The following is a 25,000-nucleotide window of genomic DNA, read 5'->3' on the forward strand; positions in this document are numbered from 1 at the left end:
GCCAGGAAACTGCTGGGAGAAAAGTTCGGCAAGTGGCGAGTATCTGGAAAAACACACACACAGTCAGACGGCGTGGGGTCACGAGCCCCCGGATAGACGCAGCGCGTCTCGGTCACAAACAGCCGCTGTCTCAAACCTGCTTCCCCACTGCCAGGGCAGGTACAGCACGGGGTTCGATACAGAGTAAAGCTCCCTCTACACTGTCCCATCAAACACTCCCAGGGCAGGTACAGGGGGTTAGATACAGAGTAAAGCTCTCTCTACACTGTCCCATCAAACACTCCCAGGGCAGGTACAGGGGGTTAGATACAGAGTAAAGCTCTCTCTACACTGTCCCATCAAACACTCCCAGGGCAGGTACAGCACGGGGTTCGATACAGAGTAAAGCTCCCTCGACACTGTCCCATCAAACACTCCCAGGGCAGGTACAGGGGGTTAGATACAGAGTAAAGCTCCCTCTACACTGTCCCATCAAACACTCCCAGGGCAGGTACAGGGGGTTAGATACAGAGTAAAGCTCCCTCTACACTGTCCCATCAAACACTCCCAGGGCAGGTACAGGGGGTTAGATACAGAGTAAAGCACCCCCTACACTGTCCCATCAAACACTCCCAGGGCAGGTACAGCACGGGTTTAGATACAGAGTAAAGCTCCCTCTACACTGCCCCATCAAACACTCCCAGGGCAGGTACAGCACGGGGTTAGATACAGAGTAAAGCTCCCTCTACACTGTCCCCATCAAACACTCCCAGGGCAGGTACAGGGGGTTAGATACAGAGTAAAGCTCCCTCTACACTGTCCCATCAAACACTCCCAGGGCAGGTACAGCACGGGGTTAGATACAGAGTAAAGCTCCCTCTACACTGTCCCATCAAACACTCCCAGGGCAGGTACAGCACAGGGTTAGATACAGAGTAAAGCTCCCTCTACACTGTCCCATCAAACACTCCCAGGGCAGGTACAGGAGGTTAGATACAGAGTAAAGCTCCCTCTACACTGTCCCATCAAACACTCCCAGGGCAGGTACAGGGGGTTAGATACAGAGTAAAGGTCCCCCTACACTGTCCCATCAAATTCTCCCAGGGCAGGTAGAGCACCTTGGAACAGGAGCAGGCCATTCAGAGAAGGGCACACGTCACCCTCCCCAGTTTGGACCTTGCTCTGTGACTCAGTCTCATTGTAAGAAATAGGAGCAGGAGTCGGCCATTCGGCCCCTCGAGCCTGCTCCGCCATTTAATACGATCATGGCTGATCTCATCAGGGACTCGGCTCCACTTCCCCGCCCGCTCCCCATAACCCTTCACTTCCTTATTGCTCAAAAATCTGTCGATCTCCACCTTAAATATATTCAATGACCCCAGCCTCCACAGCTCTCTGGGGCAGAGAATTCCACAGATTCACCAGAAGAAATTCCTCCTCATCTCCGTCTTAAATGGGCGACCCCTTATTCTGAGACTATGTGCCCCCTAGTTCTAGATTCCCCCCCACGAGGGGGAAACATCCTTTCTGCATCTACCCTGTCCAGCCCCCTCAGAATCTTATACCTTTCAATAAGATCACCTCTCATTCTTCTAAGATTCCATAGATGAAGGGGTTATAGGAGGAAAGGTTGAGTCGGTTGGGCCTCTACTCATTGGAATTCAGAAGAATGAGAGGCGATCTTATCGAAACGTATAAGATTATGAGGGGGCTTGACAAGGTGGATGCAGAGAGGATGTTTCCACTGATGGGGGAGACTAGAACTCGGGGGCATGGTCTTAGAATAAGGGGCCGCCCATTTAAAACTGAGATGAGGAGGAATTCCTTCTCTCAGAGGGTTGTAAATCTGTGGAATTCTCTGCCCCAGAGAGCCGTGGAGGCTGGGTCACTGAATATATTTGAGGCGGAGATAGACAGATTTTTTGAGCGATAAGGGAGTGAAGGGTTACGGGGAGCGGGCGGGGAAGTGGAGCTGAGTCCATGATCGGATCAGCCATGATCGTATTAAATGGCGGAGCAGGCTCGAGGGGCCGAATGGCCGACTCCTGCTCCTATTTCTTACTGACTGCTGTATTACAAGTGTTGTCCACGTCCCAAACCAGAATTTTATTCGGAAAACCCGGTGCGGTTTTCCGGCACCGAGAGTGTTTTTTTTCTTTTTACTTCCCGGTTTGCCACCTCCCCCTTCCCCGGCCCGTCACTCACTCACATGCAGATGTTGGCGTCGGGCGACAGCATGTAGAAATTGTTCTCACACAGAGGGTAGATGACAATCGCTTTGCCCCAGTACACCAGGTGAGCCGACAGCTGGAATACCTGCAGGAGACGAGACGGAGGGCGTTGAGCTCGGGCACAGCGATCGCAAGAGCGGGGGAAGAGAAAGGAGAGCGAGTTCGGCCGAGTGTACTGGGCCGACAGAAAGTCAACATGCAGATCCGGCAAGTAATTGGCCCACAAGCCACGCTTGCCTCTTCCCGCGGGTGTCTGATGAAAAGTAAGCACCGCGTTCGATTCCCCGCCTTAGCAGCTTTGTTTCTCTTACGGCTCAGGGGATTTGGAGAGAAAGTGGGAGTGGAGAAGCTGCATGGTCAGCCATGATCATATTGAATGGCGGTGCAGGCTCGAAGGGCCGAATGGCCTACTCCTGCACCTATTTTCTACGTTTCCAAGCGAACCGACTGCCCGCATGACCCTCACCAAACCCTCCTTGCGTCTTGTCTATGTCTCGCAGGAGGACCACCCGATACCAATGACGTGGTTCTCCCAAAGCAAGTGCTCCACTCGGAACTCCTTCACGGCAAACCAGCCAAAAGTGGGCAGAGGAAACGTTTCAAGGACACCCTCCCTGATAAAGTGCAGCATCCCCACCGACAAGCCGCGAAAAGCAACGTGTGAGGAGGACACATAAAATCTGCAAAAGGACACAGACAGGCTCAGTGAGTGGGCAAATATTTGTCAGATGGAGTATAATGTGGGAAAGTGTGAGGTCAGGCACTTTGGCAGAAAAAAAAATCAAAGAGCAAGTTATTATTTAAATGGAGAAAGATTGCAAAGTGCCGCAGTACAGCGGGACCTGGGGGTTACTTGTGCATGAAACACAATAGGTTAGTATGCAGGTCCAGCAAGTGATCAGGAAGGCCAATGGAATCTTGCCCTTTATTGCAAAGGGGATGGAGTATAAAAGCAGGGAAGTCTTGCTCCAGTTATACAGGGTATCGGTGAGGCCACACCTGGAGTACTGCGTGCAGTTTTGGTTTCCGTATTTCCGAAAGGATATACTTGATTTGGAGGCAGTTCATTGAAGGTTCACTCAGTTGATTCCGGGGATGAGGGGGTTGACTTATGAGGAAAGGTTGAGGAGGTTGGGCCTCTACTCATTGGAATGAGAGGTGATCTTATCGAAACGAATCAGATTATGAGGGGGCTCGACAAGGTGGATGCAGAGAGGATGTTTCCACTGATGGGGGAGACTAGAACGAGGGGGCATGGTCTTAGAATAAGGGGCCGCCCATTTAAAACTGAGACGAGGAGGAATTTCTTCTCTCAGAGGGTTGTAAATCTGTGCAATTTGCTGCCTCAGAGAGCTGTGGAAGCCGGGTCATTGAATAAATTTTTTCCAATAATTTTCCCACCACTGAGGTTAGGCTGACAGACCTGTAATTACTCGGCCTATCCCTTTCTCCCTTCTTAAACAAAGGTACTACATTAGCAGTCCTCCAGTCCTCCGGCACCATGCCCAGATCCAAAGAGGACTGGAAAATGATGGTCAAGGCCTCTGCTATTTCCTCTTTGACTTCGCTCAACAGCCTGGGTTGCATTTCATCTGGGCCTGGGGACTTATCAACTTTCAAAGCTGCTAAACCCCTTAATACTTCCTCTCTCACTATATTTATTTCATCCAGAATATCACACTCCTCCTCGATAGCAGTATCTGCATTGCCCCTTTCCTTTGTGAAAACAGATGCAAAGTTTTCGTTAAGAACCCTACTAACATCTTCCGCATCCACACAAAGATTACCCTCATGGTCTCTGATAGGCCCTACCCTTTCCTTAGTTACCCTCTTACTCTTAATATATTTATAGAACATCTTAGGGTTTTCCTTAATTTTACTGGCCAAGAATTTCTCGTGCTCTCTCTCAGCATTCCTAATATCCTTTTTAATTTTGCCTCTTAATTTTCTATATTCCTCTAAAGATTCTATAGTATTTAGCCGTTGGTATATGACATAAGCGTCCCTTTTTTTCTTAATCCTCCCCTGTGAGTCTCTCGACATCCAGGGGGCTCAAGAATTATTATTCCCAGCCTTTTTCTTCAAGGGCACATGTTTGGCCTGAGCCTTCCGGATCTCCTCCTTGAATGTCTCCCACTGTTCCGACATTGATTTACCCACAAGTAGCTGTTTCCAGTCCACCACGGCCAAATCACTCCTTAACTTAGCAAAATTAGTTTTTCCCCAATTCGGAACTTTTATTCCGGGCCTATCTTTGTCCTTATCCATAAGCAACTTGAATCTGGCTAAATTATGGTCACTTGCACCCAAGTGCTCCCTCACTAATACCCCTTCAACCTGCCCAGCTTCATCCCCCAAAACTAAACCCAAGACCGGCCCCTCTCGTGTTGGGCTAGCTACATACTGACTAAAAAAGTTCTCTTGAATGAATTTCAAGAATTCCACACCCTCTATACCCTTCACAATAAATTTGTCCCAATCAATATTTTGATCGGTAAAATCCCCGACTATTACTACCCTATGGCTTTTAGACTTCACAGCAATTTGCCGACATATTTGCCCCTCTCTCTCTCCCTCCCACTGTTTGGGGTCTATAATACACACACAGCAGTGTGATCGCCCCTTTTTTATTTTTCAATTCGACCCATATGGCTTCATTTGATGATCCCTTTAACATATCATCCCTCCTCACTGCTGTAATAGTTTCTTTAATCAGTACAGCGACACCCCTTTTTTACCCCCCTCTCTACCTTGTCTAAAAACCCGAGAACCAGGAATATTGAGCTGCCAAACCTGCCCCTCTGTGTGTGTTTTTTTTTTATTTAATTATATTTTTGCACGTTTTTATACTCTTACGCCTGTAAAAGTAGGCCATGTGCCTGCTTTTATCAAGAACAAGGTGTTTGAGGGCATTTGCTGGACAAGATATGCGTAAATCCCACAATCTCTGCCCGTGCAAGTGTTCTTGCTCCCGAGATACAGAGGATCTGTCAAGCCAGAAAACTTGACGGAATTGGAAAAGCCGATTTTCAGCGCATTGCGCGCTAAAGGCCGGCTTTGCCGATGCCTTCCCGGATCCTTACACACTCCGTACCGAGCCGAGGAAGCCAGGATTTCTGGGCCATTAAGAAAGCAAATGACACGCTGGCCTTTATTACAAGAGCATTTGAGTACAAGAATATAAGAAGTAGGAGCAGGAGTAGGCCATTCGGCCCCTCGAGCCTGCTCCGCCAGTTAATACGATCATGGCTGATCTGATCATGGACTCGGCTCCACTTCCCTGCCCGCTCCCCATAACCCTTTGCTCCCTTATCGCTCAAAAATCTGTCTATCTCCACCGTAGGCAGCGGAAGGAGCGTGCGGCAAACCAGACTCCCCACCCACCCTTTCCTCCAACTACTGTCTGTCCCACCTGCGACAGGGACTGTGGTTCCCCCGTATTGGACTGTTCAGTCACCTGAGAACTCACTGTTAGAGTGGAAGCAAGTCTTCCTCGATTCCGAGGGACTGCCTGTGATGATGACGCAGCACTCCAAGTGTGGTCTAACCCAGGTATATGGAGACCAGAACTGTGCACGGTGCTCCATGGTTTGATAGTTTAGCATAACTTCCCCACTTTTCAATTCGATACCTCCAGAAATAAACCCTAGTTCCTGGTTTGCTTTTTTTTTTAAATGGCCTTGCTGGCCTGTGTAGCTACTTTTAGTGATTTGTGTCTATGACGATGATGGATAGGACGGACCTGTTTCCCTTGGCAGAGGGGTCAACAACCAGGGGGCAGAGATTGAAAGTAATTGGGGGGAGGTTTAAGCGGGGAACTTTCTTCACCCAGAGGGCGGCAGAGGCAGAAACCCTCACCCACAGTTAAAAAGCAACGAACCGCGGGTATCGAAACGCATTCGAAGTCTGTTGCGCGCGGCTCGCATAGCGCCCTCACGTGACCCCGCCAGAGAATGGTGGCGTGCAGCACGGGATAGCGGGGATGGGGCAAGGGACGCCTGCTTGAGGGAAGTGTGATTGATTCTGCTTTTAATTTTTTTAGCAATTTAACTGTACCCTTGCTCGCCGCTCCTCCTCTGCCCCCCGATCTCTCCCCGCTGCTCCGCCGCCCCGATCTCGCCCCGCTGCTCCGCCCCCCCGATCTCGCCCCGCTGCTCCGCCCCCCGATCTCGCCCCGCTGCTCCGCCCCCCGATCTCGCCCCGCTGCTCCTCTGCCCCCCGATCTCGCCCCGCTGCTCCGCCCCCCGATCTCGCCCCGCTCCTCCTCCGCCCCCCGATCTCGCCCCGCTCCTCCGCCCCCCCCGATCTCGCCCCGCTGCTCCGCCGCCCCGATCTCGCCCCGCTGCTCCGCCCCCCCGATTTCGCCCCGCTGCTCCGCCGCCCCGATCTCGCCCCGCTGCTCCGCCCCCCCGATCTCGCCCCGCTGCTCCGCCCCCCGATCTCGCCCCGCTCCTCCTCCGCCCCGATCTCGCCCCGCTGCTCCGCCCCCCCCGATCTCGCCCCGCTCCTCCGCCCCCCGATCTCGCCCCGCTGCTCCGCCCCCCCCGATCTCGCCCCGCTCCTCCGCCCCCCCGATCTCGCCCCGCAGCTCCTCTGCACCCCCGATCTCGCCCCGCTGCTCCGCCCCCCCCGATCTCGCCCCGCTCCTCCGCCCCCCCGATCTCGCCCCGCAGCTCCTCTGCACCCCCGATCTCGCCCCGCTCCTCCTCCGCCCCCCCGATCTCGCCCCGCTCCTCCGCCCCCCGATCTCGCCCCGCTCCTCCTCCGCCCCCCGATCTCGCCCCGCTCCTCCTCCGCCCCCCGATCTCGCCCCGCTGCTCCGCCCCCCGATCTCGCCCCGCTCCTCCGCCCCCCCGATCTCAACGTCAGCGCACACTTGGAGCGGCTCGCGCTGGAAGCTGTTAGTGGCCGCGCTCCAGGGCTTATCCTCCCGACCTGCGATGGTGTCCTCTCGTGGGTTGGGGTGGCCCAAAGTCTGTCTTGTCGGAGGGGCCGCTCCGATACCGGCTCGTGAGCAACGGACATCCAGTTGCTCAGACGGACTGGCGCTCCGAGAGAGGGGCGGGATCTTTGCCCTTAGCGCTCCGCTCCATTAACCCCCCCCCCCGGAGGAAAGGCACTGAATTTGATGGCTGCCAACGCTACCCATTCCCCGCCTGCCGTTAAAAAGAGTCTCCAGCAGAAACTCAGCCCGCTCCCCTCGTACCTGCAGCAGAGCCAAGTCCGCGTCCTGCGCGAGTTGCTGGAGGTTCTTCATGGCTGACGTGGTCTTGATGATGCGCACCAAGGCAGGGGAGCAGTCCACCGGCAATTGGCCCAGCAAGGCCTTCTCGTCGTCCAGCAGCAACAGGGCGTGGTACGGCCTGGGGGCAGAGGGCAAGGGGGTCAGGGGAGATCAGCAAACACACACAAGCCCCCCCCCCCCCCTCAGCCCCGCGACAGACCGCGCCCACGGCCGCAGCTGTCCTCCCGAGCTCCACACGGCCATTTCCTGCCCCGCACAATCCGCATTACGCCGGGTGTCATGGGCGGGAGCAACTGCGCCGCACATGTGAACACCGTAACCCAGGCCGATACTTCCCGGGGCGGTACTGGGGGAGCAACGCACTGTCGGAGGGGCGGTACTGGGGGAGTGCCGCACTGTCGGAGGGGCGGTACTGAGGGAGCGCCGCACTGTCGGAGGGGCGGTACTGAGGGAGCGCCGCACTGTCGGAGGGGCGGTACTGAGGGAGCACCGCACTGTCGGAGGGGCGGTACTGAGGGAGCGCCGCACTGTCGGAGGGGCGGTACTGAGGGAGCGCCGTACTGTCGGAGGGGCGGTACTGAGGGAGTGCCGCACTGTCAGAGGGACTGTCGGAGGGGCGGTACTGAGGGAGCGCCGCACTGTCGTAGGGGCGGTACTGAGGGAGCGCCGTACTGTCAGAGGGGCGGTACTGAGGGAGTGCCACACTGTCGGAGGGGCAGTACTGAGGGAGTGCCAGACTGTTGGAGGGGCGGTACTGAGGGAGCGCCGCACTGTTGGAGGGGCAGTACTGAGGGAGCGCCGCACTGTCAGAGGGGCAGTACTGAGGGAGTGCCGCAGTGTCGGAGGGGCAGTACTGAGGGAGTGCTGCACTGTCGGAGGGGCAGTACTGAGGGAGCGCCGCACTGTCGGAGGGGCAGTACTGAGGGAGCGCCGCACTGTCGGAGGGGCAGTACTGAGGGAGTGCCACACTGTCGGAGGGGCAGTACTGAGGGAGCGCCGTACTGCGCTGTTGGAGGGGAGCAAGACGGGGAATGGGAGAGGGAGGTAAGCGGGGTGGGTTGGGGGGGGGGCGGGGAGACCTGATTGAGGTGTATAAAATGAGGAGGGGCCTGGATAGAGTGGATAGGACGGACCTGTTTCCCTTGGCAGAGGGGTCAACAACCAGAGGGCAGAGATTGAAAGTAATTGGGGGGAGGTTTAGAGGGGATTTGAGGGGAAATGTCTTCACCCAGAGGGAGGTGGGGGTCTGGGGTGGAACTCACGGCCTGAAAGGGTGGTAGAGGCAGAAACCCTCACCACATTTGGATGTGCGGCTTGAAGTGCCGTAACCTACAGGGCTACGGACCCAGAGCGGGAAAGTGGGATGAGGCCGGGTAGCTCTTGGTCGGCCAGAGTGGACACGATGGGCCGAATGGCCTCCTCCTGCGCGGTACGTTTCTCCGATTGGCAGCCGCAACCTACCGGATAGCTTTGAGGCTGCGTTCGATGGCCTCGGGAGGGATGTAGTCGGGCCCCACCCGGTGGATCTTGTGCGGGAGGCAGAAGCTGAGCTCCAGCCAGTTGTTGATGTGGAGGTGGACCATGCCATTGGTACACAGGCTGAGGAGGAGGTCGAGACGTTAGTGAGAACCACATTAACCGATCCACGGCTGTGCCCGAGCGCATCTCCCCTCTCCCACCCAGGCCAACATCCCCAGCATCGAAGCACTGACCACACTCGACCAGCTCCGCTGGGCAGGGCCCACATTGTCCGCATGTCCCCCCGACACGAGACTCCCCAAAGCAAGCGCTCTACTCGGAACTCCTTCACGGGCAAACGAGCCAAAGGTGGGCAGAGGAAACGTTACAAGGACCACCCTCAAAGCCTCCCTGATAAAGTGCAACATCCCCACCGACACCTGGGAGTCCCTGGGCCCAAAGACCAGTCCGCCCTAAGTGGAGGAAGTGCATCCGGGAGGGCGCTGAGCACCTCGAGTCTCGTCGCCGAGAGCGTGCAGAAACCAAGCGCAGGCAGCGGAAGGAGCGTGCGGCAAACCAGTCCCACCCTCCCCTTCCCTCAACCACTGTCTGTCCCACCTGTGACAGGGACTGTGGTTCCCCGTATTGGGCTGTTCAGCCACCTAAGGAGTCGTGTTAAGAGTGGAAGCAAGTCTTCCTCGAGTCCGAGTATGATGATGAGTAATGAGCCAGATTCAGTTAACGGTGCCTGAACATTTATCTAGTAGCGATCATAATATGATTGAGTTCAACGTAAAGTTATAGGGAGCTTTACTCTGTATCTAACCCCGTGCTGTACCTGCCCTGGGAGTGTTTGATGGGACAGTGTAGAGGGAGCTTTACTCTGTATCTAACCCCGTGCTGTACCTGCCCGGAGAGTGTTTGATGGGACAGTGTAGAGGGAGCTTTACTCTGTATCTAACCCCGTGCTGTACCTGCCCTGGGAGTGTTTGATGGGACAGTGTAGAGGGAGCTTTACTCTGTATCTAACCCCGTGCTGTACCTGCCCTGGGAGTGTTTGATGGGACAGTGTAGAGGGAGCTTTACTCTGTATCTAACCCCGTGCTGTACCTGCCCTGGGAGTGTTTGATGGGACAGTGTAGAGGGAGCTTTACTCTGTATCTAACCCCGTGCTGTACCTGCCCTGGGAGTGTTTGATGGGACAGTGTAGAGGGAGCTTTACTCTGTATCTAACCCCCTGTACCTGCCCTGGGAGTGTTTGATGGGGCAGTGTAGAGGGAGCTTTACTCTGTATCTAACCCCCTGTACCTGCCCTGGGAGTGTTTGATGGGGCAGTGTAGAGGGAGCTTTACGCTGTATCTAACCCCGTGCTGTACCTGCCCTGGGAGTGTTTGATGGGACAGTGTAGAGGGAGCTTTACTCTGTATCTAACCTCGTGCTGTACCTGCCCTGGGAGTGTTTGATGGGGACAGTGTAGAGGGAGCTTTACTCTGTATCTAACCCCGTGCTGTACCTGCCCTGGGAGTGTTTGATGGGACAGTGTAGAGGGAGCTTTACTCTGTATCTAACCCCCTGTACCTGCCCTGGGAGTGTTTGATGGGGACAGTGTAGAGGGAGCTTTACTCTGTATCTAACCCCCTGTACCTGCCCTGGGAGTGTTTGATGGGGACAGTGTAGAGGGAGCTTTACTCTGTATCTAACCCCGTGCTGTACCTGCCCTGGGAGTGTTTGACGGGACAGTGTAGAGGGAGCTTTACTCTGTATCTAACCCCGTGCTGTACCTGCCCTGGGAGTGTTTGATGGGGACAGTGTAGAGGGAGCTTTACTCTGTATCTAACCCCGTGCTGGCCCTGACCTGGGAGTTCTCCCCGGTGTCCTGGGGCCAACATTTACCCCTCAATTGACAGCCGTAAAATACAGCTGACCCGGGTCATTATCACATCGCTGGTTGTGGGATCTTGCTGTGCGCAAATGGGGGCGCCGCGTTTCCCACGTTACGACAGCGTCCAAAATAGAACTTCCTTGGGCCGCGAGGCGCGTTGGGATGTGCCGAGGTGGATGAAAGGCACGACAGGACTGCGAGGCGGTTTTGCAAGTATCGGCGAGCATTGTTCAAACGATGGCAGTGGCGGGTGGGGGAGGGGTGGAGGGCGGACGGGAGCGATAGGCTGGGGGGGGGGGGGGGGGAGGGGGGACACACATATACCATCGACGCTCCCTCCCCACTCTCTCCCGCCCCCTCTAATGGGCGGGCGATAACCCGAGGAGGGGGTGGGGGGCGGAGGGGTGGGGCGGCAGGGTGAACGCGGCTATCTCCCGCCCAACCCGTGGGCCGAGAGGAATCGCTCGGCGGTAAGGGGCGGGCGAAAATGGCCGCCGCTTGAAACGGGGCAGGGGGGAGGGGTGATTTAGGCCTGGCACCCAAGATGGCGGTGTGTGTGGGGACGGGAGCAGGGTGGGGGAGGGGGGGGGAGAACGGTGGGAACATATTTGCAGACCCAGTGTGTCGGGGGGGGGGGTTGGGGTTTAATTGCGGGGCCCCACATCGCAGTCGGCTGGCAAAAAATAAACAAAATGGAGTGGCCCTTGCCTCCCCTTTCAGGGCGGCACGCTCGGCCACAGAGAGTGCACCGACAGAAAAAGCTGTTGGGGGGGGGGGGGGCAATTGGGGGAAGGGTGTCACCACCGCTCGGTAAGGGTCGGCGCGTGCAGTTCAACCGGCCCCGACACCACCGCCCCCGAATGGAAGGGAGGGCCAAATCCAAAATGGCCGCCCCCCCCCACCGTTCCCGCGGCAACCAGTCCTCAGCGCTGGTCCACGGGCCTTGATTGAAAGAGGGCAATTTCAGTACCCCTCGCCCCACACAGTCTTCGGGGGTGGGAGGTGGGGGGGGGGGGGGCGGGCTGGCAGTGGGTTTTGAGGAGCCGAGCGCGCAGGAACTTCCAGAGTGGGCCTCACCTGTCGAAGGCCGTCTTCAGGTCGGAGGCCAGCTTGCACTTGGGCAGGATGTGGTGGAACGGGGATTGGGAGCCATCGCCTGCAAGAGGAACGGGCAACTCAAATCAGCGGCCGTCAAGCCCCGGCGGAAATCACCGCACGCCCGCTCCCCCTCCCCCCACCCCCTCCCCCCCCCCCCCCCCCCCCCCCCCCCCAGCCCCGCGCAGAGGTAGGCTGGTCCTGATCCCACAACAGCCCCGCTGACAAGCTGCACGGGGAGGCCCTTGCCACATTTCGGCGCGGGAGGAGGCCATTTGGGCCCATCGGGTCCGCGCCGGCCGACCAAGAGCCATCCCGGCCTAATCCCACTTTCCCGCTCTCGGTCCGTAGCCCTGGAGGTTAACACAGAAACATAGAAAATAGGTGCAGGAGCAGGCCATTCGGCCCTTCGAGCCTGCACCACCATTCAATATGATCATGGCTGATCATTCCCTCAGTACCCCATTCCTGCTTTCTCCCCCTACCCCGTGATCCCTTTAGCCGTAAGGGCCACATCTAACTCCCTTTTGAATATATCTAACGAACTGGCCTCAACAACTTTCTGTGGTTGAGAATTCCACAGGTTCACAATTCTCTGGGTGAAGAAGTTTCTCCTCATCGCGGTCCTAAGTGGCTTACCCCTTATCCTTAGACTGTGACCCCTGGTTCTGGACTTCCCAAACATCGGGAACATTCTTCCTGCATCTAACCTGTCCAATCCCGTCAGAATTTTATATGTTTCTATGAGATCCCCTCTCATTCTTCTAAATTCCAGTGAGTATAAGCCTAGTCGATCCAGTCTTTCTTCATATGTCAGTCCTGCCATCCCGGGAATCAGTCTGGTGAACCTTCGCTGCACTCCCTCAATAGCAAGAATGTCCTTCCTCAGATTAGGAGACCAAAACTGAACACAATATTCCAGGTGAGGCCTCACCAAGGCCCTGTACAACTTACAACTGCAGTAAGACCTCCCTGCTCCTATACTCAAATCCCCTCGCTATGAAGGCCAACATACCATTTGCCTTCTTCACCGCCTGCTGTACCTGCATGCCAACTTTCAATGACTGATGTACCATGACACCCAGGTCTCGTTGCACCTCCCCTTTTCCTAATCTGTCACCATTCAGATAATATTCTGTCTTCCTGTTTTTGCCACCAAAGTGGATAACCTCACATTTATCCACATTATACTGCATCTGCCATGCATTTGCCCACTCACCTAACCTATCCAAGTCACCCTGCAGCCTCTTAGCATCCTCCTCATAGCTCACACCGCCACCCAGTTTAGTGTCATCTGCAAACCTGGAGATATTACACTCAATTCCTTCAAGCATCACATCCAAATGTGGTGAGGGTTTCTGCCTCTACCACCTTTTCAGGCCGTGAGTTCCACCCCAGACCCCCACCACCCTCTGGGTGAAGACATTTCCCCTCAAATCCCCTCTAAACCTCCCCCCAATTACTTTCAATCTATGCCCCCTGGTTGTTGACCCCTCTGCCAAGGGAAACAGGTCCGTCCTATCCACTCTATCCAGGCCCCTCATCATTTTATACACCTCAATCAGGTCTCCCCTCAGCCTCCTCTGTTCCAGAGAAAACAACCCCAGCCTCTCCAATCTTTCCTCATCGCTAAAATTCTCCCGTCCCGGCAACATCCCGGTAAATCCCCTCTGCACCCTCTCCAGTGCGATCACATCCTTCCTGTAATGTGGTGACCAGAATTGCACGCAGTACTCCAGCTGTGGCCTAACCAGTGTGTTATACAGGTCAAGCATAACCTCCCTGCTCTTGTATTCCATGCCTCGGCCAATAAAGGCAAGTATTCCGTGTGCCGCCTTAACCACCTTATCCACCTGGCCTGCTCCCTTCAGGGATCTGTGGACCTGCGCTCCATTGGAGTTTAGAAGAATGAGAGGTGATCTTATTGAAACGTATAAGATTATGAGGGGGGCTCGACAGGGTAGATGCTGAGAGGGTGTTTCCCCCTCGTGGGGGAGACTAGAACTAGGGGGCATTGTCTTAGAATAAGGGGCCGCCCATTTAAAACTGAGATGAGGAGGAATTTCTTCTCTCAGAGGGTTGTAAATCTGTGGAATTCTCTGCCTCAGAGAGCTGTGGAGGCCGGGACATTGAATATATTTAAGGCGGAGATAGACAGCTTTTTGAGCGATAAGGCAGTGAAGGGTTATGGGGAACGGGCGGGGAAGTGGAGCTGAGTCCATGATCGGATCAGCCATGATTTTATTGAATGACGGAACAGGCTCGAGGGGCTGAATGGGCTCCTCCTGTTCCTAATGTAACAGGCTCGAGGGGCTGAATGGCCTCCTCCTGTTCCTAATGTAACAGGCTCGAGGGGCTGAATGGGCCTCCTCCTGTCCCTAATGTAACAGGCTCGAGGGGCTGAATGGCCTCCTCCTGTTCCTAATGTAACAGGCTCGAGGGGCTGAATGGCCTCCTCCTGTTCCTAATGTAACAGGCTCGAGGGGCTGAATGGCGGACTCCTGTTCCTAATGTAACAGGCTCGAGGGGCTGAATGGCCTCCTCCTGTTCCTAATGTAACAGGCTCGAGGGGCTGAATGGGCCTCCTCCTGTTCCTAATGTAACAGGCTCGAGGGGCTGAATGGCGGACTCCTGTTCCTAATGTAACAGGCTCGAGGGGCTGAATGGCCTCCTCCTGTTCCTAATGTAACAGGCTCGAGGGGCTGAATGGGCCTCCTCCTGTTCCTAATGTAACAGGCTCGAGGGGCTGAATGGGCTCCTCCTGTTCCTAATGTAACAGGCTCGAGGGGCTGAATGGGCCTCGTCCTGTTGTATTGGTCCCTGACTTACAGTGACCAATGGCGGGGATGGGGGGAACCTGGACAGCAAAGTGAGTAAACTTGCGTTGACACGGGCGCGAGAGGAACTCACTCTCCGACATGGTGGACACCTCGTCCTGAATGGCCAGCATGAGCTTGGCCTCGCGGGTCAGGTACTGGCATCGCTGCTCCTCGTGCTGTAGGACGATGGCGATACGACGCGAGAGGTTGTGCATGCAGCCAATCACCGAGGGGTCTGCGTTCGCCTGTTGGCCAATCGGAGGAGACGAGGTGTGAATAACCCGCAATATACAGGGTCAACAACTTGCGTGTATCTAGCGCCTTTAACTTGGTGAAACGCCACACGCGCGATCACTCGTCATTTGACACCGAGCCACAGGAGGAGAGATAGGGGACAATGGGCAGCACTCTGGCCTCGGGGTGCAGAAGGTTGTGGGTTCAAGTCCCACTCCACAGGGACGTGAGCACAACACATTGAGCTCGACACTCCCAGGGCAGTGCTGAGGGAGCGCCGCGCCGTGCTGTCGGAGGGGCGGTACTGAGGGAGCACCGCACTGTCGGAGGGGCAGTACTGAGGGAACACCGCACTGTCGGAGGGGCAGTACTGAGGGAGCACCGCACTGTCGGAGGGGCAGTACTGAGGGAGTGTCGCACTGTCGGAGGGGCAGTACTGAGGGAGCAACGCACTGTCGGAGGGGCAGTACTGAGGGAGCACCGCACTGTCGGAGGGGCAGTACTGAGGGAGCACCGCACTGTCGGAGGGGCAGTACTGAGGGAGTGTCACACTGTCGGAGGGGCAGTACTGAGGGAGCCCCGCACTGTCGGAGGGGCAGTACTGAGGGAGCGCCGCACTGTCGGAGGGGCAGTACTGAGGGAGTGTCGCACTGTCGGAGGGGCAGTACTGAGGGAGTGCCGCACTGTCGGAGAGGCGGTACTGAGGGAGCACCGCACTGTCGGAGAGGCGGTACTGAGGGAGCACCGCACTGTCGGAGAGGCGGTACTGAGGGAGTGCCGCACTGTCGGAGGGGGCGGTACTGAGGGAGCGCCGCACTGTCGGAGGGGCGGTACTGAGGGAGTGCCGCACTGTCGGAGGGGCGGTACTGAGGGAGTGCCGCACTGTCGGAGGGGCGGTACTGAGGGAGTGTCGCACTGTCTGAGGGGCGGTACTGAGGGAGTGTCGCACTGTCTGAGGGGCGGTACTGAGGGAGTGTCGCACTGTCGGAGGGGCAGTACTGAGGGAGCCCCGCATTGTCGGAGGGGCGGTACTGAGGGAGCGCCGCGCTGTCGGAGGGGCGGTACTGAGGGAGTGTCGCACTGTCGGAGGGGCAGTACTGAGGGAGCCCCGCACTGTCGGAGGGGCAGTACTGAGGGAGCCCCGCACTGTCGGAGGGGCGGTACTGAGGGAGCACCGCACTGTCGGAGGGGCAGTACTGAGGGAGCACCGCACTGTCGGAGGGGCAGTACTGAGGGAGCACCGCACTGTCGGAGGGGCAGTACTGAGGGAGCAACGCACTGTCGGAGGGGCAGTACTGAGGGAGCACCGCACTGTTGGAGGGCAGTACTGAGGGAGTGTCACACTGTCGGAGGGGCAGTACTGAGGGAGCCCCGCACTGTCGGAGGGGCGGTACTGAGGGAGCGCCGCACTGTCGGAGGGGCAGTACTTGGGGTGATGAACAGACGCCTGGACAACAACGGCGAGTAGCTGTGCGAGAAAAAGAAATTGCAGGAAAAGAGGGGGGGCAGAAGGAGGAGGAGACTCGCGCTCCGGTGAACCGCGCTCACGGGAGAGCCGCCACGATGGAACGCGCCGGGCGCCGTACCCGTAGAGCGAACACCACGTTGAAGAGAATCATGGTCGGCATCTCCCGCTTCGGGGATGGGTCCAGTTTGGAAATCTGCCGGAGAGACAACAGGGCGGAGAAAAGTGACACACCAACTCCACGAGCAATGGCAACTCCACCACTGACACTGTGGTCAGAGCCTCTGCTATTTCCTCTTTTGCTTCTCTTAATAGCGCGGCACACATTTCACCCGGGCCCTTTTCAAAGAAAGGTACAACATTAGCAGTCCCTCCAATTGCAATCCCGACGTGGAACCCGAGACCTCGGTTTAACGTCTCATCCGACAGTGCGGCGCTCCCTCAGTACCGCGCTCCCTCAGTACCGCCCCCCCGACAGCGCAGTGCGGCGCTCCCTCAGTACCGCCCCTCCGACAGTGCGGTGCTCCCTCAGTACCGCCCCTCCGACAGTGCAGTGCTCCCTCAGTACCGCCCCTCCGACAGTGCGGCGCTCCCTCAGTACTGCCCCTCCGACAGCGCAGTGCGGCGCTCCCTCAGTACTGCCCCTCCGACAGTGCGGCACTCCCTCAGTACAGCCCCTCCGACAGCGCAGTGCGGCGCTCCCTCAGTACTGCCCCTCCGACAGCGCAGTGCGGCGCTCCCTCAGTACATCCCCTCCGACAGCGCAGTGCGACGCTCCCTCAGTACAGCCCCTCCGACAGCGCAGTGAGGCGCTCCCTCAGTACTGCCCCTCCGACAGCGCAGTGCGGCGCTCCCTCAGTACATCCCCTCCGACAGCGCAGTGCGGCACTCCCTCAGTACTGCCCCTCCGACAGCGCAGTGCGGCGCTCCCTCAGTACAGCCCCTCCGACAGCGCAGTGCAGAGCTCCCTCAGTACTGCCCCTCAGACAGTGCGGCACTCCCTCAGTACTGCCCCTCCGACAGTGCGGCGCTCCCTCAGTACCGCCCCTCCGACAGTGCGGGGCTCCCTCAGTACTGCCCCTCCGACAGTGCGGCGCTCCCTCAGTACCGCCCCTCCGACAGTGCGGGGCTCCCTCAGTACTGCCCCTCCGACAGTGCGGCACTCCCTCAGTACCGCCCCTCCGACAGTGCGGTGCTCCCTCAGTACCGCCCCTCCGACAGTGCGGCGCTCCCTCAGTACCGCCCCTCCGACAGTGCGGAGCTCCCTCAGTACCGCCCCTCCGACAGTGCGGTGCTCCCTCAGTACCGCCCCTCCGACAGTGCGGAGCTCCCTCAGTACCACGCTGGTAGCCAGAGAAGATTGCAAAATGATAGTCAGAGCCTCTGCTATTTGACCATAATTTCCCAATCCTCTCCGGCTGTAGGTGCGGTCCCAGAGGACTGGAGGACTGCTAACGTGGTACCTTTGTTTAAAAAAGGAGAAAGGGATAGACCAAGTAATTACAGGCCAGTCAGCCTAACCTCGGCCACCAGCAGACCAGGGCCTTCAAAGATCTGAAGTCCGCTCAAAAATCTGTCTATCTCCACCTTAAATATATTCAATGACCCAGCCCCCCACAGCTCTCTGAGGTAGAGAATACCACAGATTCACCAGAAGAACTTCCTCCTCATCTCCGTCTTAAAAGGGCGACCCCTTATTCTGAGACTACGTGCCCCCTCGTTCTAGATTCCCTCCACGAGGGGGAAACATCCTCTCTGCATCTACCCTGTCCAGCCCCCTCAATCTTATGGATAAATCAAATTGGTCAGGGTAGCTTTGAGGAAGAGTTTTTAAAGAGTGCGTAAGGGACGGGTTCGTTGAGCAGTCTGTAACGGAACCAGCCAGGGGGCAGGCTATCTTGGATCTGGTCCTGTGTAATGAGACAGGATTAATAAACAATCTCCTGGTAAAGGATCCCCTTGGAAAGAGTGATCATAGCATGGGTGAGTTTCAAGTTCAGATGGAGGGTGAGAAAGTTGGATCTCTAACCAGCGTACTAAGCTTAAATAATGAAGATTACAAAGGTATGAGGGCAGAGTTGGGTAAAGTGGACTGGGAAAATAGATTCAAGTGTAGGACGGTTGAAGAACAGTGGTGTACATTTAAGGAGATATTTAAGGGTGTAAGAGAAAAGATAGCCATCTGTGGCTGACTTAAGAAATGAAGGACGGTATCCGATTAAAAACAAGGGATTACAAAGTGGCCAAAACTAGTGGGAGGGCAGAAAATTGGGAAGTTTTTAAAAGCCAGCAAAGAATTTTAAAAAAAATGATTAAGAAAGAGAAGATAGACTATGAAAGTAAACTAGCACGAAATATAAAGACAGATAGCAAGAGTTTCTATCGGTATATAAAAAGGAAGAGTAGCTAAAGTAAATGTTGGTCCCTTAGAGGATGAGACCGGGGAATTAGTAATGGGGAACATGGAGATGGCAGAAACTCTGAACAAATATTTTGTATCAGTCTTTACGGTAGAGGACACTAATAATATTCCGACAGTGGATAGTCAAGGGGCTATAGGTGGGGAGGAACTTAACACAATCACAATCACTAAGGAGGTGGTACTCAGTAAGATAATGGGACTAAAGGCAGATAAATCCCCTGGACCTGACGGCTTGCATCCCAGGGTCTTAAGAGAATTAGCGACAGGGATAGTGGATGCATTGGTTGTAATTTACCAAAATTCCCTGGATTCTGGGGCAGTCCCAGCAGATTGGAAAACTGCAAATGTAACACCCCTATTTAAAAAAGGAGGCAGACAAAAAAGCAGGAAACTACAGACCAGTTAGTCTATCATCTGTGGTTGGGAAAATGCTGGAGTCCATTATTAAAGAAGCAGTAGCAGGACATTTGGAAAAGCAAAATTCGGTCAGGCAGAGTCAGCATGGATTTATGAAGGGGAAGTCATGTTTGGCAAATTTGCTGGAGTTCTTTGAGGATGTAACGAACAGGGTGGATAAAGGGGAACCAGTGGATGTGGTGTATTTGGATTTCCAGAAGGTATTTGACAAGGTGCCACATAAAAGGTTACTGCTCAAGATAAAAGTTCACGGGGTTGGGGGGTAATATATTAGCATGGATAGAGGATTGGCTAACTAACGGAGAACAGAGAGTCGGGATAAATGGTTCATTCTCGGGTTGGCGATCAGTAACTAGTGGGGTGCCGCAGGGATCGGTGCTGGGACCCCAACTATTTACAATCTATATTAACGACTTGGAAGAAGGGACCGAGTGTAACGTGGACAAGTTTGCTGATGATACAAAGATGGGAGGAAAAGCAATGTGTGAGGAGGACACAAAAAATCTGCAAAAGGACACAGACAGGCTCAGTGAGTCGGCAAAAATTTGGCAGATGGAGTATAATGTGGGAAAGTGTGAGGTCATGCACCTTGGCAGAAAAAAATCAGTTATTATTTAAATGGAGAAAGATTGCAAAGTGCCGCAGTACAGCGGGACCTGGGGGTTACTTGTGCATGAAACACAAAAGGTTAGTATGCAGGTACAGCAAGTGATCAGGAAGGCCAATGGTATCTTGGCCTTTATTGCAAAGGGGGATGGAGTATAAAAGCAGGGAAGTCTTGCTCCAGTTATACAGGGTATTGGTGAGGCCACACCTGGAGTACTGCGTGCAGTTTTGGTCTCCATATTTACGAAAGGATACACTTGGCTTTGGAGGCAGTTCAGAGAAGGTTCACTCGGTTGATTCCGGGGATGAGGGGGGTTGACTTATGAGGAAAGGTTGAGGGGGTTGGGCCTCTACTCATTGGAGTTTAGGGGGGGGGGGGGAGGGGCGGGGAATGCAGGGGGGTGGGCGAGGGGGGGAAGGGGGAGTGGGGGGAGGGGGAGCGAGGGGGAGGGGGAGGAGGGGGAGGGGGAGGGGGAGTGGGGGGAGGGGGAGCGAGGGGGGAAGGGGGAGTGGGGGGAGGGGGAGGAGGGGGAGGGGGAGGAGGGGGAGGGGGAGTGGGGGGAGGGGGAGCGAGGGGGAGTGGGGGGAGGGGGAGCGAGGGGGAGGGGCCTCTACTCTTTGGAATTTAGGGGGGGGGGGAGGGGCGGGGAATGCAGGGGGGTGGGCGAGGGGGGAAGGGGGAGTGGGGGGAGGGGGAGCGAGGGGGAGGGCGAGGGGGGGAAGGGGGAGTGGGGGGAGGGGGAGCGAGGGGGAGGGGGAGGAGGGGGAGGAGGGGGAGGGGGACCTCCTCACCTGGAGCCCGAGTGGGTGCTGTAGCAGGGTTGGATGGCCAACAAAGCGAACATTGTCAATCTTCAGTTCGAACTTCTTGCCGCACATGTCGGACTTGGTGGCCAGGATGGTAGCCAGGATAACATCGGAGAACCTCGAAGGACAAGACAAAAAAAAGAGAGAGGCACAAGTGAGTGACTTTGCCGAACGAGCGGCCTCTCGCCGGCCTTGCCCGATCGCCAGCGACTGAGGCCCTCCGCCCACCTCCCTCCCTCCCTCCCTCGCCTCGAAGATTGATCCGATTGGCTCGCTGCCGGCAAAACGCTATTGGCGTTGCGATCAACTGCAAGCGACCCCAATTACAGGGGGGGGTTGGGGTGGGGGAGGGGGAATTATTCCGGTCAAACACAAGGTGGAGATTGGGCCCCCCGACACGTCACCAGACAGCGGACAAGCCGGGAAAGTGGGAATCGGCAGAGCGGGGGCGGTGGGGAGTGCGCACTCCTCACCGTGACACAGAGACACACACAACATGAACAGCACAGCGATGGAGCGAGTCACAGGCTGGGGGGGGGGGGGGGGAGAGAGACGGGGGCGGAGAGAGAGAGAGAGAGAGAAAGAGACACACACACACAGAGGGAGAGAGTGGTGTGTGGGACGACTCCTTACCCAGATACCAACTGTTCGTCAGTTAGAGGAGATGGTTCTCTGTAAGGGGCAACATGGTGAGAAACACAGAGAGCAAACACCCCACCCCCCCCCCCAACAGAGCCCCCGAGACACAGAGACCCCCCCTCACACACACACACACACAGCCCCCCTCCCTCACACAGCCTCCCCCCCCCACTCACCACACACACACACACACACACACACACACACAGACACAGACACACACCCCCCCCCCCTCCACACACACACACACACACACACACACACACAGACACAGACACCCCCCCCCCCCCCCCCCCACAGAGCCCCCGAGACACAGAGACCCCCCCTCACACACACAGAGACACAGCCCCCCCTCCCTCACACAGCCTCCCCCCCCCACTCACCACACACACACACACACACACAGACACAGACACAGACACCCCCCCCTCCACACACACATACACGCAGACCCTGTGTTAGAGCGATCGATGTTCCCTTCACCTGAGGGGGGGCGAGCGATGGGGGGGCCGGGGAAACAGAACCATTCGAGTCGTTTCACACTGTACCCCACCGACTGTGGGAGCAGGAGGGGGCCGGGCCCGGGGGGGGGGGGGGGTGGGAGGGAGGGGGGCTGGACCCTGGGGGAGGGGAGGGGAGGGGGGGGGGGGGGGGGGAAAGAGAGTAGACAGGAGACGGTCCCAGTCAGAGGGAGGGAGGGGAGAATGAGGGACGGGAGACATCCTAGTCGGAGGGAGGGGAGGGGGACAGGAGATGGTCCCAGTGGGAGGGAGGGAGGGGAGGGGGACAGGAGACGGCCCCAGTCGGGAGGGAGGGAGGGGAGGGGGACAGGAGATGGTCCCAGTCGGGAGGGAGGGAGGGGAGGGGGACAGGAGATGGCCCCAGTCGGGAGGGAGGGAGGGGAGGGGGACAGGAGATGGTCCCAGTCGGAGGGAGGTAGGGGAGGGGGACAGGAGATGGTCCCAGTCGGAGGGAGGGAGGTGGGGAGGGGAGGGGAGGGGGGCAGGAGATGGTCCCAGTCAGAGGGAGGGAGGGGAGGGGGACAGGAGATGGTCCCAGTCGGAGGGAGGGAGGGGAGGGGGACAGGAGATGGTCCCAGTCGGAGGGAGGGGAGGGGGGACAGGAGATGGTCCCAGTCGGAGGGAGGGAGGGGAGGGGGACAGGAGATGGTCCCAGTCGGAGGGAGGGAGGGGAGAGGGAAGGGAGAGGGAGGGGAGAGGAGACGGTCCCAGTCGGAGGGAGGGGAGAGGGGCGGAGACAGGAGATGGTCCCAGTCAGAGGGAGGGAGGGGAGGGGAGGGACAGGAGCTGGTCCCGGTAGTGGGAGAGGTTGCGAGTATAATGTATTTGCTTCGTGGGTTCTTTGCTTAAGAATTCAAAGCAACACATTGCTATTAAGAACCTGATGGTTTATTAGCAAAAGGTTTAACAATCACACGACACATTACCGGTTCATCCACCAGGCTCACAACCACCTGCCCCATCGTGGATCCCCTGAATCCAACTGGCCGGGGTTTTATTGAGTCTTGTGAACATCACGTGACTGGCTAAGCCCCTCCCCGCTCAACAGCTCTACAACTATTTTTAAAATAACTTTCAATCAAGTGGCCCCTTGTGGTAAGGGACACCAGAAACCTCAAATTTACTAATTAACTGGGAACTTTGCCAAATCAAATTAAAATTTGGGTTGCCGGGGGTGATGACGCACTCCAGTCCCTCCTGCGCCCACCTCTCGCGGAAGGCCGCGAGCGTACCGGTGGACACCGCCTGCTCCACCTCCAGGGACACACTGGTTCGGATGTAACCGCGGAAGAGAGCCAGGCAGTCGGGGCTGAACGACCCCCTCGACCACCCGCTGCCTGGACCGGCTGATGGCCCCCTTGGCCGTGCCCAGGAGCAGTCCCACGAGGAGGCCCTCAGACCTACCCGCTCCCCTCCGCACAAGGTGCCCAAAGATCAGGAGAGTGGGACTGAAGTGCAGCCAGAATTTGAGGAGCGGCCCCTTCAAATATTGGAACAGGGGCTGCAACCTCACACACTGAACATACACGTGGAACACGGACTCCTCCAGACCGCGGAAATTCAACAGCTCTACAACTATTTTGCTGTGAACAATGAAATCATTAAAACAAATACAATATTGTGAGCACACTCACAGGGGTACACATTACAGTCACAAGGAGGTGTGACCTTGACCCCAGTCCATAAGAAAGAGGAGCAGGAGTCGGCCATTCGGCCCCTCGAGCCTGCTCCGCCATTCAATACGATTATGGCTGATCCGATCATGGACTCAGCTCCACTTCCCCGCCCGCTCCCCATAACCCTTCACTCCCTTATCGCTCTCTATCTCCGCCTTAAATATATTCAATGACCCAGCCTCCACAGCTCTCTGGGGCAGTGAATTCCACAGATTCACCAGAAGAAATTCCTCCTCATCTCCGTCTTAAATGGGCGGCCCCTTATTCAGAAACTATGGTCCCCCACAGTGATCCCGAGGACTGGCTGGACTAAATGATCCAGAGACACGGGTTCATAAGAACATAAGAATTAGGAACAGGAGTAGGCCATCTAGCCCCTCGAGCCTGCTCCGCCATTCAACAAGATCATGGCTGATCTGGCCGTGGACTCAGCTCCACTTACCCGCCCGCTCCCCGTAACCCTTAATTCCCTTATTCAAATCACGCCCCCACCCCGCCCCAGTCTGTGTGTGTCTGGTCACACGACACCGCGAGTGATCGGGCTGGAGGTACAGGTCGGAGGCTAAACCTGCTCCCATCAGCATTCCCGCTCACCTCGAATCGCCATTCAGGTCATCAGCACTTTCCGCCGTGCTATGCAATGCGTAGGGGCTGCTGGGCTTGCCTGTGGGAAGCAACAAAAGCATGCATTTATATAGCGCCTTCGATGTAGTGAGACATCCCAAGGTGCTTCACTGGGTTCTAAATCTGCCTGAGGAAGAGTGTGTTTGAAGACCAGGCCCTCAAATCTCCCACCAAGCTCATGGTCTACCGGGCTGTAGTGATACCCGCCCTCCTGTATGGCTCAGAGACATGGACCATGTAAAGTAGACACCTCAAGTCGCTGGAGAAATACCACCAACGCTGTCTCCGCAAGATCCTGCAAATCCCCCGGGAGGACAGACGCACCAACGTTAGCGTCCTCGATCAGGCCCAACATCCCCAGCATCGAAGCACTGACCACACTCAACCAGCTCCGCTGGGCAGGGCCACATTGTCCGCATGTCCCCCCAGACACGAGACTCCCAAAGCGAGCGCTCTACTCGGAACTCCTTCACGGCAAACGAGCCAAAGGTGGGCAGAGGAAACGTTACAAGGGACCACCCTCAAAGGCTCCCTGATAAAGTGCAACATCCCCACCGACACCTGGGAGTCCCTGGGCCCAAAGACCAGTCCGCCCTAAGTGGAGGAAGTGCATCCGGGAGGTTCGCTGAGCACCTCGAGTCTCGTCGCCGAGAGCGTGCAGAAACCAAGCGCAGGCAGCGGAAGGAGCGTGCGGCAAACCAGTCCCACCCTCCCCTTCCCTCAACCACTGTCTGTCCCACCTGTGACAGGGACTGTGGTTCCCGTATTGGACTGTTCAGCCACCTGAGGCCTCGTGTTAAGAGAGGAAGCAAGTCTTCCTCGATCCCGAGGGACTGCCTATGATGATGATCAATTTACGAAAGGATACACTTGCTTTGGA

The 25,000-nt window shown here is 56.6% G+C and overlaps 1 protein-coding gene across 1 annotated transcript in view; it reads right to left on the bottom strand.

Annotated features, from left to right (window-relative positions):
- nprl3 (NPR3-like, GATOR1 complex subunit) overlaps window positions 1-25,000 on the bottom strand; it is a 37,719-nt gene that overhangs the window by 7,171 nt on the left and 5,548 nt on the right. Inside the window, exons 2-10 of the mRNA XM_070873252.1 lie at window positions 24,091-24,160; window positions 20,646-20,778; window positions 16,530-16,604; window positions 14,801-14,954; window positions 11,873-11,951; window positions 8,917-9,054; window positions 7,417-7,573; window positions 2,189-2,295; window positions 1-43 (exon numbers count right to left, since the gene is read on the bottom strand). The exon at window positions 1-43 is cut by the window's left edge and continues 87 nt beyond it. Coding sequence (XP_070729353.1) covers window positions 1-43; window positions 2,189-2,295; window positions 7,417-7,573; window positions 8,917-9,054; window positions 11,873-11,951; window positions 14,801-14,954; window positions 16,530-16,604; window positions 20,646-20,778; window positions 24,091-24,160 — 956 coding nt within the window. The remainder of the gene's footprint in view (window positions 44-2,188; window positions 2,296-7,416; window positions 7,574-8,916; window positions 9,055-11,872; window positions 11,952-14,800; window positions 14,955-16,529; window positions 16,605-20,645; window positions 20,779-24,090; window positions 24,161-25,000) is intronic.

This window comes from Pristiophorus japonicus, unplaced genomic scaffold, assembly GCF_044704955.1.
Source record: "Pristiophorus japonicus isolate sPriJap1 unplaced genomic scaffold, sPriJap1.hap1 HAP1_SCAFFOLD_432, whole genome shotgun sequence".
NCBI classification, from domain to species: Eukaryota; Metazoa; Chordata; class Chondrichthyes; family Pristiophoridae; genus Pristiophorus; species Pristiophorus japonicus.